Genomic DNA, 14914 nt, shown 5'->3' with positions numbered 1-14914 from the left:
GAAATCTTCTTTAAAATAATAGAATCCCTGCCCAGTTTAATTTTCCTATTTTTGTCGTTTCTTTTTCTCCTCCACTTTTTGCGTTGGCTAAACTAATCCTGCTCTCAATGGCTTTCATTTGAACAGACCCATTAGAGCCATACCGTTATTTGAAGAAGTTTGGTCATGGACATCACTAAATTATTCTATATCGTTGAAGGGTCCGGGAAGATACTCCCTTTGCAAACGTTTGTATTGGCAGAAATTGGACATGTGTTGTGGTTAGATGTAGTCAAGCATTGGGATTGGAATTAATCCATGCCTAATTTATATATCAATGTCGGCCTCATCCCAGGTCAAAGTGCGTGTTTTCAAAGTTTTTTTCACCCCGCCTTTTCGTCTAACAAAGGGTCACAGTCTTCATTCCGAGATCGATGAGAAGCCATGCACTCTTAACCGGCCCTATCATCATATATCATCGTCATCATTATCATCATCATATCATCAAGTACTGTATGGCATTTCCTGTTACGGTTGGGTTCATTTATTACAGAGTTCTTTCGTGTGGAAGGAAACTACTGATAGGGAAGGGATACAGTAGGAAAAGAAGAAAGAAAGGGCATGATATTTTCAAGGCCTCACTACATTTATTCGGCACATTAAAAATAAAATGACCCGAGCTATACAATGGTATTCACATCTTTTTAATTATGACATTATTACAGATTGTTTACCATCGGAAAGACACTAGACTGGCTTACAACGTCACATCCTGTCTTCTGACTTCCGCAAAAAAACTTCTTCCGAATCAGTTTGTTACAGGAGTCGGTTGAAAAAGATATATTCTTATAACCCATTCAAGGAATCCCTGAATAAAATATTTGACCAAAGTTTTAACAACGGCAAACTTAACTGGTCCTACGCACTCATCATCTACCGACAACAGATTTTAGCATAAACGTGTCATTTGATGTTAAAGGTGGCTGTTACACCATTTGAAATCATATTCGATATTAAAGATCCCTACTAAACTAGCACACAATGCCTTCAAGACCTAATGCTTACAAATAAAGACTGTTATCTTCATCTAGCAATAAGCAGAACCTTTCCCAACTATTGTGATTTCAGCAAGTGAGATTCGAGCGTCCAGAGAAGTGACACCATTTAGCTTCAGGAAAATGGAAAGTGGTGTTGGGTTCATTTCTATTAGTCACCTACGCAGCCGTTACTACGCTCGTCACACAACGCTCCTTTCACTGGGGAGAGGCGTTGCGTGACGACCCTAATAACAGCTGCGTAAGAGACAACATTTCTATCAATTTACATCTATTTGTTTTCGAGAATACTAAACCTAATGAAACATAGTTTACGCTACAGGTGTTTCACTTTCCATTTTTTGAAGCTAGCGCTTTTAATTTCTAATTTCTTAACCCCTAGTTTACAACACAAAAGCACTAAAAAATACATCTACTAGTATCTGTCCTTCAGCACGTTTGCAGTGTCCTTTTAAAGCGTATATGACAGATTTTTTTTTTATTTGCTTGATCGAATCTTCTTGTTGTTCTCGTATGAAAATCCAAAAAATAAATTCGGTATCGATTTTTCTTCCCCTCGTTTGAGGCGGTCAAAGACGTGAAATTTCACTTCCGGGTGTGTACAAAACCGCGCAAGGCGGGAGACTAGGGATAGTGGACCTGTGACGTCAATACAAGAACGCTGCTTTCGCGGATTCTCTGTTTCACTTTTTTTACGTCTTTCGTGTTGCTGCAGCCGTAAACAACGCACCGCAGCACTATTTTTCTTCCTTTGCATAAAGAAAAACACTGAAACAGAGAATTCGCCAAAGCAGCGTTCTCCCGCCTTGCGCGGTTTTGTACACAACCGGAAGTAAAATTTCACGTCTTTGACCGCCTCAAACGAGGGGCAGAAAAATCGATAGCGAATTTATTTTTTCGATTTTCATACGAGAACAACAAGAAGATTCGATCAAGCAAATAAAAAAATATCTGTCATATACACTTTAACTCTGAGCCACAGAAGGCAGGGGGAGAAAACCCCCTGGACTCTAGAAACAAGGCCTGGAAAGTTAATTTATTCCAGTTTTAGTCTGTTTATTCATGGTCTCCTGCTTTGACTAAGTTTTGCTGGCATCTGGCACGGTACTGAAGGTCAACACCAACATACATCTAACTGGCAAAGAATGGCACTGCGCAAACATCAGACAGGTCAAAACCATCACAAACGACACAAGGCTCTTAATCAGGAAGAAGCCAAGATCATGAAATCCCCAGTCTTCTTCGAAATACGGCTTTAAATATTTCACCATTCCAACAGCCAGCAATATTGTTAAACGCATAGAAGAAATTTTTAAAACTTTCCATAATACAAAATATAATATTAATGACTTTCTCTGTTAATGAAGCTTGCTGTTCCATAAGATTTGCTCAGCAGGGTTCAGTCGACAACAGTTTAAACCTGATCAAGATGGCTTCCACTTCAGTAAGAGTAGCTTGGAAGTCTTTTCCTCTACGCACTCAGTCCTGCAAGGTTCTTTCTTTATCCTGAATTAAAATAATACTTTTACTATTTCTGGTGAGTTGAGTTTGACAAGCTCGTGTCTTGTAACTATCAGCGGCATTCCCACACTTTGATTGTCATGTCGACACTCCCAGTTAAAACAAATGGTGCTGTCTTGTGGAAATCTGCAAAGAGGTAAGAAGCAACAAGCATTAATGACACCTCTGATACTTTACAGTTCTGTGAAATCTGATCAAAATTAATGGGACAATTCACAGCTAACTTCAAAAACTCATAAATAATTCAAAAGCCCATTGACCCATCAAATGGTCGATAAAACATCACATGCAGTGGTTTTAAATCCCGATAAAACCTCCTCCTTATTAGTAAACGGTGTTTTTCTCGTATGCTAATTTCCAACGTTCACAAAAGCATCATTGTTATGAACTGTCTTGACACACGCTTTTCCAGGAATGTTTTTGAAGCCGTTCAAAAAACTTACAGCACGTGTTTTATCAGCTCTAAAACCACTTGGCTGCGCCTCGTGGTTTTAAATCCCAATAAAACACTGCTGCTCGCGTTTTAAACATTACATAACATTTTTAGAACATTAATTTGAAAAACAAAGTCACAAATGAATTTGCCACACTGAATTTATTTAGAAAAAAAAAGGTCTTGTAGGGATCTGAATAATTTAGCCTTGAGAAAATATAAAAAATTAAAAAATTAAGTTAAACAAATATACAGAATAAAGGAACTGTTAGCCCACTAGCCATAAATAATTTTGAACTTTAATATTTCCTTGAGTTTAAAGCAGATCTATACAAAACTTCACGTTTTTATTTTGCTAACTTGGTAATGACAAATCTATTCCTGAACTCAGTTTTGTTTTTTTTATGTACAGAGGAAGAAAATTGTGTGGACGAAAATATGAATGGAATTGTTGAATACTCAGAATGAAACAACTGAGGAATAGAGAAACCGCGAGACTAGTGTTCCTGTATTGACTTCACAGCCCTACTGTCTCCAGTTTCTTGTCTTGTGGGGTATGCCTCAAATGATTTTCATATGAGGACATTAACATTTGATCAAGCAAATAAAAAAAATTCTGTCAAATACTCTTTAAGTAAAACTTACCTAAGGTTGTTGCAAAATGTTCATGAGCTGCTAGAGTTTTGGCGCAACGTTTATTTTTGTAGTCCCATATTCTAAGAGTTTTGTCGTCCGAACAGCTAATTAGATATTTGCCTTTTGGATGAAACATCACCCCTCGCACCCAGTTATCATGCCCAACCTGTAGAAGTAGGAAAGGAGGTCTCACATTAGAAGCCGGCAGCCGGCAGCCAGCAGCCAGCCATTATGCTCAGTAAAAGTAATCAGTAAGCTGCTGACGCCTTCTCGTGTCCTGCCTCTCTAAAAGAGGTCAGATTCCTACACTTTTCCTGGTTGGTCATAAAACAATATTTATTGGTAATCAACAGTTATCAACTCCTGTCATCCTTTCTTCAGGGGTGTCAGTCATTAAGGACTGGACACTTGGTAAATTGACTGCTTGCGAACATGACTTCACCCGGCTGTTCTTGAAACATCTTGATGGACTTTTTCACAAGTTCACCATCCTTCCAAAGTGTGCTAACCCCTTACCTGCCTGTTAAAAATTTAAATAAAACCCTTGCACCATTGTGTTGACAGACTGATTGATTCATATAAATACTTTAGTTTATTTTAATTCAATCTCGTATCCAGAGTCCTCAGCTTTTTGGTCAGCGGTTGGGGACCAGGAGAGACTCTGGGGTAGTGGAACTTTATAACTGCAGGATTTCTGCGGTAAAACAATGCAAGCCATTACGGGGCTGCCAATCAAAAAAGTAAATAAAGTTCCAGTTCCCCAGAGTCTCTCCTTGTGCCCACCTGTTGACCAAAAAGCCTGAGGACTCTGGGTACGAGATTGATTTTAAATTGGGAAGAGTTGAGTTCTCATTTAATAAATATTTCAGCTTTTTTTCCCTGACTCTATCCTCTGCATAAAAAAACAACACTTGAACACAACACTTCATGTAGACTTGGACCTATGTTGACCAAAAGGATCATTCTTTCATTCACACAACTTACCAGTGTAACTAGACACTGCCCAGTGCTAGCATCCCACATTCTGATCGATTTATCTCGCGACGCCGACACTAAAAAAGGCCCAGGATTACCTCCCCGATTTGCACCCTATAACAAAGATACCAAAGAAAAATGACAAATGTTCCTGTACTAGTGCCTAATGAACAAATTTATCCACTAATGAATCCGAAGTTTCAACATTTGAAACAGCTATCTTGGAAAGACCAATAACCAACTGGTTTAAAACAGGAACCAAGCATAAAGGATCTGTACTGTCATCAACTAAATGCCAGTGATTGTTACATTGCATGCATTGTAGCTTAAGTTTATTTGGTTAAAAAAAATTCAAATGAAGTTGAATAATTTTTGCCATTCATAAAAAATTGATGGAAACCCTAAGCAAAGTACATGTACAATATTATAAGTACAATACTACGAACCTTATTCCAAAATTGCTCCCATTTTACCATTCAAATTAGCCCTGCTTGCTTTGTTCAAGGTAAAATATAAGAAAGGCTAATTTGAATACAAACAAAAGAATATGAAAATGGTAGACATTTTGAAATTAAGGTCCATACTATAATATACTATTAGACTTAGTTGCTGCTTTTAATCATAGGTGATGTTTAACTATTTTTTATTCACTTTTTACCTTACATACATATTAAGCTTTTTTTGTAGTAGTCATAAATTTCACAGGGCCTCTATTGATACCAGCCTATATTAGTTCTGAAAGGGCCACCCAGCCTAAATAAAGATGACTTGACTTGACTACCTCAATTCCAGCAGCTTCAATAATGTACGGGTTTGCTGATTCTGGTGCCCAGGCCACATCCTCTACTACATGCTCATGTTCCCTCAGATCCCATTTGCACTCCTTTGTTGACACAACCCAAACTCGGATTGTCTGTAAAGTAAAAATTCCACGTCAAGCCCCATTTAAACGGTTTCACCATTAATTTTGCTTCAACATGCGTTCAGCACTTTGTTGAACCAAACATCTGGGGCTTTTGAACAGGTTGTTCAACATTGTTGAAAGCGTAAAAAAGGTTGAAAGCTTGCTGAAAAAGTGTTCAATCAAATATAAATTGGTTTAAACTTTCATTCAACATTGATTCAACATTCCCTTTGCTCTTGAAAATGTTGAATGGCATTGACAGTGTTTGAACATTCTGTTCAACTATTGTCCAACATTTACCCATTCAACTTTTGTTGAAGGAATGTTGGGCAAATGTTCAAACCCTTTAAAAGGGACTTTAGATGCTCTTTATCAGATTTTTTGTGTTTGGTTCTATTGTTTTTTTTTTTAAGAGTTCTGTTTTAAAATGCAAGTTACAGTAGAACCTCCATGAAGGGGATACCCCTCAATAGAGATGTCCTTTAACAAGAGGTTGGGTTGATTTTGTTAACGATTGACCACCAGAACAAAAAGCCTGTTTTTTATTCACTAAGTAACCATAATAGTAACAACAAATTAAATTTATATAGTCCTAAGATTGTAAAAATATCCCAAAGCGCTCCACACTATGCTTATTTAAAAACCCAAAACACAACATGTATGCGCATTAAAAACGGCATAAAATGTGGAAATATTAACTGTCAAGAGAAGGTTTTGTTACCTCTAACAATAAAAGAACACTACAGAAAAGTGAACTTAGGGCATGTAGTGAATAGAGAGACAATCAAACCTTTACCTACCTGGTCATTTGAACAACTTGCTATCAAAGAACCTGGAAATACAGCAGGGAAAATATCAACATGGCCTTGTTAAAAAAAGACTTTCCACATTTGGATAACTCTGCATTTACGCAACAAGATGCCCGGATAAAAAGCCCCATTCTACTTAGCCTGAGTAGCAAGCGTTTCTGTTGAAGTTTTGTGTTCTTCACTTTTTGACCACTAAGATATGGGAATGAGAGCAAAAGAAATGGAGGAGGGTGGGAGGGGAGAGAGGGGAAACGCTTACCCACAAACCCTCCTGTCTCCTCCCCGCTTCCTCCATTTTTTTTTTCGCCTCGTCCCAATTTCTATGTGTTCACACGGCAAAAAGCACAAAAACCCCAAGGAAACACTTGCTACACAGGAAACGCTATGCCTTGTCATTTGGGCCTGGTTTTCTCTCACCAAACTTAAGGAAAAAAGTTGACAGTACTCACCGTCGTTGCTAACTCGTACCCTCCTGACCCATTCTCTGTGACCTTGGAAAGTCTTTACACAGAAACTGCAGTAAAAATACAACACAAGACTTTTAAAAACAAAAAAAAAACATGAGATGAAAAATATCTCTATGTGTAGGCTATGCTCACACAAGAAGTGTAAATGATGTTTGAATGGTGTAATGCATTGTTCCAGATACTGTAATGCACCCACCACCGAAAAGCAAGAGGGAGGAGACCCTAGGCAACTCAACTTTATTACAGAAGTTTGAATCAAAATAATTCCCTTTCCTTTGGGCCAAAAGAATTTGTCATATGAGGTCAAATCTCGTCAATCTGAGTGATTCATTTCTCTTTCAAGTATCTACGGGATCTAAACTGGTCATGTTTTGGCAGTCAAATACCCCAGGATGGGGATGGAAAGATGGGTCAAATACCCACATTTGCCCAGAGTCTCCCCCTCCCCCCCCCCCCCCCCCGCCAAATAGCCAATGCCACCCCCATGGGTTTCACACTGATTAAGTGCATTTGTTTTAAAAGCACTGGAGTCAATGGCCGTTTAAATACTAGGGGACGCATTATCCGTCTGGATTAATGTTTGCCCAAGTTTGTCCAGACAGATATGCATCCTTTAGTATAAAAACAGCCAATGAGGAATTTCAAAGATGCAACAGATGGGTAATTCCAGACATACGTCATGAAGTGGTAACACCATCTTTTGGAACAGAGCTAGTGTAGCAAGCATGAATAAGCAAAGGTTGACCCTTGAGTATACTCACCCAGTGGCAACTTCCCACATTTTTATAGTTTTATCTCGAGATGAAGACACTAAATAATCTCCTGACGGAAGAAACGTCACTGAAGAAACATTGTGGTCGTGTCCTGCAAGAGACAAAGACAGTCAATGCCACAATTAGCAAAATCATGGTTATTAATTCATTCCCAGAACTAATCAAACAATTTAAGGAACAGTGCTTACAAGATACTCAGGTTTCCTATGGATGGTGCCTACTAATACAGGGATATTTTTGCATGGTTTAAAACTTTGCAGAGAAACTTAGGAAGTGCTCTTGGTATCCAAAAAGAACATTTGGGGTAACCATGCATTTTTCAGAGACAATAAAGTTTCAATTAGGAAAAAAAAACACCATACCTTGCTTTGTATTTTACTGTATTTTAGAACAATAATTATCTCTAAAAAATGCATGGTTACCCCAATTTTCTTTTTGGATTTCAATAGCTCTTGCTAAGATCTGTGTTCTCCACATGGTCATAAACCACACAAAAATACTTCTTTATTAGTAGGCACCAGAAGCACACCTCACAAAAACCTCAAGCTCTTACAGAACAGAACTGTCACCTACCAGTTAATGTCTTGACACACTCAAATTCATGAAAATCCCACAATTTAATTGACATGTCAGCTGAACATGAAGCTAAAATTTTTCCCGTATGGTCAAATGACAGATCCTGCACTGCATCGGTGTGGCCCTTGAGAGTCCGCTCAAAATCTCCCGTCTCATAGTCCCACACTTTAACTGTGGCATCCTCTGATGCAGTCACCATGACACTAAAGCAAAAAAGAAATTTAGAGTATTAAAAAATGTAAAAATACTTCGAGAAATCTGCCAGCATATGTTTAGCACTATGTTGACAAAACTGAGGGATGCCTTCAAAGTGAATTTCATTTGAAAGACTTAGCCTATCAAGGCAACTCTCACATCATCATCATCATCAGATGATGATGAGGAGGAGGAGGAGGACAATGACAATGATGATGTTTTATGTAATGTTTAAAACACCAGCAGCAGTGTTTTATAGGGATTTAAAACCACAAGGCGCAGCCGAGTGGTTTTAGAGCCGACAAAACACGTGCTGCAAGTTTTTTGAACAGTTTCAAAAACATTCCTGGAAAAGCGTGTGTTAAGAGAGTTCATAACAATGATGCTTTTGTGAAAGTTGGAAATAAGCATATGAGAAAAACATTAAACACCCATACTAATAAGGAGGAGGTTTTATCGAGATTTAAAACCACTGCACGTGATGTTTTATCAACCATTTGATAGGTGAATGGGCTTATGAATTATTAATGAGTTTTTGAAGGCGACATTCACAAAACTGAATGTCACAGCTTTATTACATCCCATGTTATCTACGAATCCCAACAAAACAGTAGCACTTGTACAAACCACTCAGTCAAGGCCAAATAAGTTGGAAATCAGGCAAAAAAACAAACAACAAATTAACTCACTTTACCCACCCAGTAAACATTGGCATTATCTAAATTATGGGGAAAAGGTGATACATGTAACATCTCACCTGTATACTGGGTGAAATAAAACTTTTGTAACTGGACTTCTGTGGCCTGTCAAGGCATATCTGTCACAGAAAAATACCATGATTTTATTAGAGCAACATTCTAAGTCCCTGTCAAAGAAATACAAGATCTCGTGGAACATCAAGAAACATTGCTACAGCCTGTTGTAGAAAAGAGGAAAAGGGTGGTCTAACTAGCACAGCACATTACAAAATATGTAAAGGGTTGTGTGGTTAGAACCACAGCATCATAACAATCAGATTTGTCAGATGTGAGAAGTAACAGTCCTAGTTGCTTTATAGTACAACCCATGAGTGATGTAACCCACAACCTAACTTCAATATCAGTTTTGTGGGTAGAAACAACTCACAATGGAACCCAGACACAATAAACCCTGGTATAACGAATGATATTCTTCAGCATAGTGAAGGTTACAGTAAAATCTGTGGAACAGAACTCCAATATAACAAACCCCAGCAAAATGAAATTCCCATTATAATGAACACATTCCAGAATCCAAAACTCTTACCCTGATAAAACAAATAAAATTTCATCGCACAACCAAAGTCAACTGCGACAGAGATCAACGAGAAGGAAATCCCTTAATCCTATTGTATTCCACTTAGAAGACTGTAAATTTCTGTCAACGGCTCACCACATGCTAACCTGTTGCCAAATACCAACTATTCATAATATCTACATCATTTATATCCTCTTTATTTTTGTCAGTTAGATCAACTTTTCAAAAATTATCAAATTAATCATTAGCCAAAGTCTGATATAACAAAGATTTTGGTTGCTCTTCCCTAAATTTGTAACAACAGGGTTTTGTTTATAAAAAACCTAGCCAGATGCTCTTTTGGCTCTCTAGTAATTTATATTACATGTGGACGCCAGCTGATCTTTGCAAACAATAGGAAAGGTATGCGCAGGTCATTTCAGCAGACGTCTCGCTAGGGAGGAAAAGTTTGTGTGACAAGCTCTCTGATTGGCTCTCTAGTGATTTTTATGTGGACTCCAGCTGATCTTTGCTAACAATAGGAAAGGTATGCACCTGCCGTTGCAGCAGATGTCTCACTAGGGAGGAAAGATTGTGTGACAAGCTGAAAGAGTGTCTGTGAGGGAAGTTATAACAAACCCCCATTATAATAGACATTTTTCCAGTCTCCTGGCACATTGTTATATCTGTAAAAAAAATGCAAAGCCAACTGAACAGCAGAATCCAACAGCATTTTCACCTACCTTTCTGGCGGCCTTGGCATCCAGTCTTCAGGAGAACGGCTTTTGCTCAATACAGAACCTGCAAAGACACCAAAGTAACGGCATATAAGTGCTATGTCTTGCACTGTATTTGTTGAGAACTATGCAATACATTGTAATTTACTTTGGAAGTAAATATACAGATAGGTTTTATCTTTTATTGTGTATATGTGTATATCCTTTACCTTGTAAGTTTCAATGTGTGTCTGAAATGTGTGAGTAAATACCTTTATTATTAATGAGTTACAAAAAATGGGTTGAAAATTTCTGTTTAACAGATAATTGCTTTCTTTTGGGGCAGATCAAATAACAACCTCCCCAACTATTATTTCAGAAAAATAATAAATATGGAATACCCAGTATTAAGAACACTTATTATTAATCACTATAACATGAAGGTCTTACCTGTGGTAGCTTCCTTCTCCGCCTCCGATAACCTGGCTTCTAGATCCATCACCTAAAAACATATTTCCAAACAAGTCAATGGGAGGTAAGCTTCCTGCCATCAAGTTATTAATAACATGCTTTTAATACCACAACTAAAACAAACTTGAAGTGTTGTCAGTAACCTGAGATCAGTCATTTAGTAAGCCATCAAGTCTCCATCAAATACGTCCAACTGTAACAGGTGCTACATGTTATTACCATAAAACACCCATTATCACTTGACATTTTTGACATTTTGTTTATTTATACTCTCCACTCTTACTGCTACATGAGCGCAAAATACAAAAGTTGGAGGTATTAAAAAAAACATAGACTAACATGCAGCTCAAAAACACAATTCAAATAGGGGAGAGGAGAGTAGAGGGGCACCTCTAGTAAAACTAATACTGTGCTAAATATTTTTATCACTTCACCATATGCATGATGCTCCGCTCATTGCTTATCATGAAAAATGAGTTCTGACCACAATCAATAACAACAAAACAGAATACGAACAATGTGCAATTGTAGCATAACAGCGTTTCTGGCCTTTAGGAAGAAAATTCACCAAATTTCTCCATGCAATTGCAAATTCTATAAATCATTGACAGAAAAGTGGCAAACAACAACAATGGCAATGAAAATTTCGCAGAAGCTTGGGTAAAAGGTGTGCATCCATGGTTACCATTTTGGCTTTGTAATCAACCTGGGTAATCAACAACACAACTTTCAAGAATTAGCCTACTTAGGGGACCAACGTTAAGCTCAAATGCCAATGTTTGCATTCTAAAGTTAAATAATTTTAATCATTCAAGTCAAGAGATGCAGTTTAGAAACTATAGATGAAATAAAAACATACCGCAAATTTTGGGGCATTAAAAACGAGGAAATATTTACCTCGATCTCTCAAGCTCTATCCGAACTCGGTTGACTGGGAGAGAGCAGAGCAGAGGGGCATGTTGCATTGCGGTGTCCACAAAATTAACCACAATGCCTTGCCACTTTGATATTTCCGCAACCACAATACTTTGCATTTTGCCAGAAAGGTGAACAAAAGGCCGCATAAGTATACATATACTTGAGTTGATTACAGAACTGCCTTGCTCAGTCGCTTCAGACTTCCTTGCTGCAGCAGCAATAAAATGCAGTAGTATCCTATCGACATCTGAAGTCTACTGTAAATCTCTTTTCAAGTTCCAGCAAACAGTAAGAACACACTAACCTTTTTCTGAAGACGGATTACAGATGTCCATTTCTTTTCCAGCAGGCCACTATACTTTTTGTCCAGTTCTCCAGGCTAAAAAAAAAAAAAACAATGGCAAGTAAATGAAACTGAAAGTTAAGCTGTTTTTGAAACAGACAAGGTGAAATTCTCTTGTAGAATGGGATACTTTATACACTAGAATATCAAAACTTAAATTAAAGAAAAAAATCCAAATTTAACTCAGGACAATTCGGAAAAACAAGCAGTGGAAAAAAACTGCTCAGTACTTACTGGTAGCTCTTAATTCCATGGCCACACATTAGTATGGCACTCAAAGACTCAAAAATTAGAACCACCTTGTGCAGCATACCAAACGATACCACATGAAATGCTCAATAGCTCTAACTTACATGGTCACACTCCATGATTTCATCCAAAGATCCAAAAGTGTGAACCACCTTTCACAGCATAATACATGATGCCATAGGAAAGTGTTGCTAAATTGCTTTTAATTGAATATTCACATTTGGTAATTTTATTCACAGACCCATAAGTTAGAATGACCTTAGAACGACAATCAACAAGACCACTGGAAAGTATAGCTTATTAATTTTCATCAAGGGGTGCGTTCAATTGACCCTATTCCAGAATAGGAATGCATGCAACAACGACAAGAAATCACTCACAAGAGGTTTTTGGAGTTACTGGAGTATGAAATGACTCTTATTATATCATGTGTCAGCGAATGTTTGCAGAAATGTTGTCTCAAAATACTTAAAAGAGAGAAAGTGAACAGCTGTTCCGCTTATTCTTATACGGTCAATCGAACACAACCTAAATGGTCACACATGAGAGGACTAAGGTCAGATTAATCCACATGATACCCATCTAGACAAACCACTCTGTTGCAAGCAGTTCTTTTTTTATCCAAGACAGAGCCAAATTGATGACTATTAATGAAAATCAGGGTCACGGTCTGGTTGCTTTAGGACCAAATGAAAATCACTGTAGGGAATATTTATAAAACAAGCACATGGATGCATTCGTTGACTATCAGCAAAGTGAAAAGTATAGCAAATGTATGTGGTTTTACAAGCATCTGCATCAGGTTAATAATACCATCAACTGTCAGGGAATGAACTTTAAGTGGTAACTTGTTTCATCAACATGCTTTTATTTGTGTACTTCTCGGCAGTTTTAACACCCCCAGCATTCATTCAACCATAAAAATTGATAATAATAACAATCATTGAATTATCCACAAAGTAATAATACCCAAAGAGCAAGTCACTGTTTTCTATCAAAAGGGACAATATGATTTTTAAAGAGAACTTAGTTTGAATAAGGAAAGACAAATTAATATGATAGATTATTACTACTGACACAACATTACAAAATAATATTATGGTAATAGAGCACAACATTGGTAGATGTATTCATGAAAATAGCTATTTTTAAATTACAATACCAACTGTATATCCTTCTTGGGGGTAATTATCCCCACACTAAAAAAAATCAAAATTATGTCTTAGCCTTGTGATCACCTGTGCAAAGTCAATGGAGTTTTGAAAGTTTAAATATTCACTTTGAGCCCTGAGGAAATCACAATAGCTAAGAAATAACGCATACAATGAACAAACACCGAAAGTGCAACAATTTCTCACCATATTTGCATCCTTCTTGAAAGCATTGAGGGCATCTTCGAAACCACATTGGTAAAGATAATCCGCTATGGCTTTGTGGCTAAAGAACAAACGACCAGTTGGAAAATTCAGATATTTCACTTAAAGTAAGATGAGAGGTTACAAGTATATTGCTTATGGGAAGTGAAACCTGTAAGATTCCACTTCTGTGTCGCTATACTAGCTGTTTATGACTTGTTACAAAGCGTTAATCCGTGATGATCCGGAATGGCTTTAAAAAAACTGTTGAGCTAATTTTCGATAAAAGATATTTCATACCAGGTCAGGCTATAGGAGATGCGAATCAAACACATCTTCTATAAGAAGCAAACCTACCAGCACATTAGCTCGATCTGGAAACTAGTACAAATCAATTTGCAAGATGAACGTACATTGTATCAAATTTATAAATTAAACGCAAACTTACAGTTCTTCCTTCTGTCTAGGAGTCAAAACCATGGCTCAAGATTCCCCTAGTCTCTTCAGTCAAGTTTTGTTCAAATCACGAGCATCTATGATCTTGGATTCCACTGAAAACATTCCTTTATGGGCGATCTGTGTACGCTAACCATTTCGCTTACTTCATGTTTAGCAGTGACACCTCTGGCTTTCCTGCGAGTGGTACAACAACAAATCAAGAAGAAAGTGTAAGTCGTTCATATAAAAAGGAATCGGACAAGCGAGAGTACAACGCTTCAATTATGCCGGTAAGGATACCGTAATATTGTCTGATAAAAGAAGGTCATTGAACAAAGTCCTCTAACCAGGTCAGTACTGAGGTGAATGTTGTGGTTGAAAGATCGGTTTCGCTTTAGACGCATCCTTTGACGTGAATAACTAAATACAGTTATAATTTAGAAGAATGGTGCTTTTCAGATAAAACATAAGTGAATGCCAGACTGCCATGCAGTCAGAATGTTACGCATATTTTAAGAGAGCAAGCTAAACCCACCCATGCTCTGAACTAACTATGCGATGGCTTTCCCAACAAGAATTACGTCAGTTTCCGCGATTGTTCGAGATTTCGCGCAAAGAGAACCCCACCTCAAGTTTGATTTGCCTTCTTTGCTCCTTGTCACCTTACAAGCGGCTCTTCGACCGCAAAAATCGCCGCAGAATCGCCTATTTCTCTTTCACAGTCTATCAGTTTTTGAAACTCAAACACCGCTCGATTTCAAGCACTTCGTAAAAACGGCCAGCCCATGATGCAAAGCGACTGTATTGCGCATGAGCAGCCAGCCAGAGGCGCAGGGTACTCTGGGTA

The 14914-nt window shown here is 37.8% G+C and overlaps 1 protein-coding gene across 2 annotated transcripts; it reads right to left on the bottom strand.

The window, feature by feature from the left end:
- Positions 1 to 603: 603 nt before the first annotated feature.
- On the bottom strand, positions 604 to 14834 carry LOC146476612 (lissencephaly-1 homolog). Of its 2 annotated transcripts, XR_014865611.1 has the most exons (16): positions 14695 to 14834; positions 14078 to 14262; positions 13633 to 13711; positions 11987 to 12061; positions 10744 to 10795; positions 10321 to 10378; positions 9081 to 9140; positions 8126 to 8331; positions 7541 to 7643; positions 6762 to 6826; positions 6304 to 6335; positions 5381 to 5512; positions 4609 to 4713; positions 3634 to 3790; positions 1997 to 2681; positions 604 to 1482 (listed from the first exon to the last, which is right to left on the bottom strand). XR_014865611.1 is itself a non-coding variant. In XM_085114484.1 (15 exons), exons 2-15 carry the CDS (start codon positions 14107 to 14109, stop codon positions 2608 to 2610), a joined length of 1230 nt encoding a protein of 409 aa, XP_084970610.1. In that variant the 5' UTR covers positions 14110 to 14262; positions 14695 to 14834; the 3' UTR covers positions 604 to 2607. The 2 variants fall into 2 exon arrangements, 1 of the variants encoding a protein (XP_084970610.1); XM_085114484.1 differs by having other exon boundaries at positions 604 to 2681.
- Positions 14835 to 14914: the final 80 nt, after the last annotated feature.

Source organism: Pavona decussata, unplaced genomic scaffold (assembly GCF_977016875.1).
Source record: "Pavona decussata unplaced genomic scaffold, jaPavDecu1.1 SCAFFOLD_76, whole genome shotgun sequence".
In the NCBI taxonomy this organism is placed as follows: domain Eukaryota; kingdom Metazoa; phylum Cnidaria; class Anthozoa; order Scleractinia; family Agariciidae; genus Pavona; species Pavona decussata.
This window is presented reverse-complemented; position numbering and strand designations above follow the sequence as displayed.

Bases quoted from the DNA above. Each gene is read 5' to 3' on its own strand.
- LOC146476612 (XM_085114484.1), bottom strand. From the start codon at position 14,109: ATGGTTTTGACTCCTAGACAGAAGGAAGAACT. The intron at 10,796-11,986 runs GTTAGTGTGTTC...ATATGTTTTTAG, and splicing joins TAATCCGTCTTCAGAAAAAG to GTGATGGATCTAGAAGCCAG. The intron at 10,379-10,743 runs GTAAGACCTTCA...GTGTCTTTGCAG, and splicing joins GGAGAAGGAAGCTACCACAG to GTTCTGTATTGAGCAAAAGC.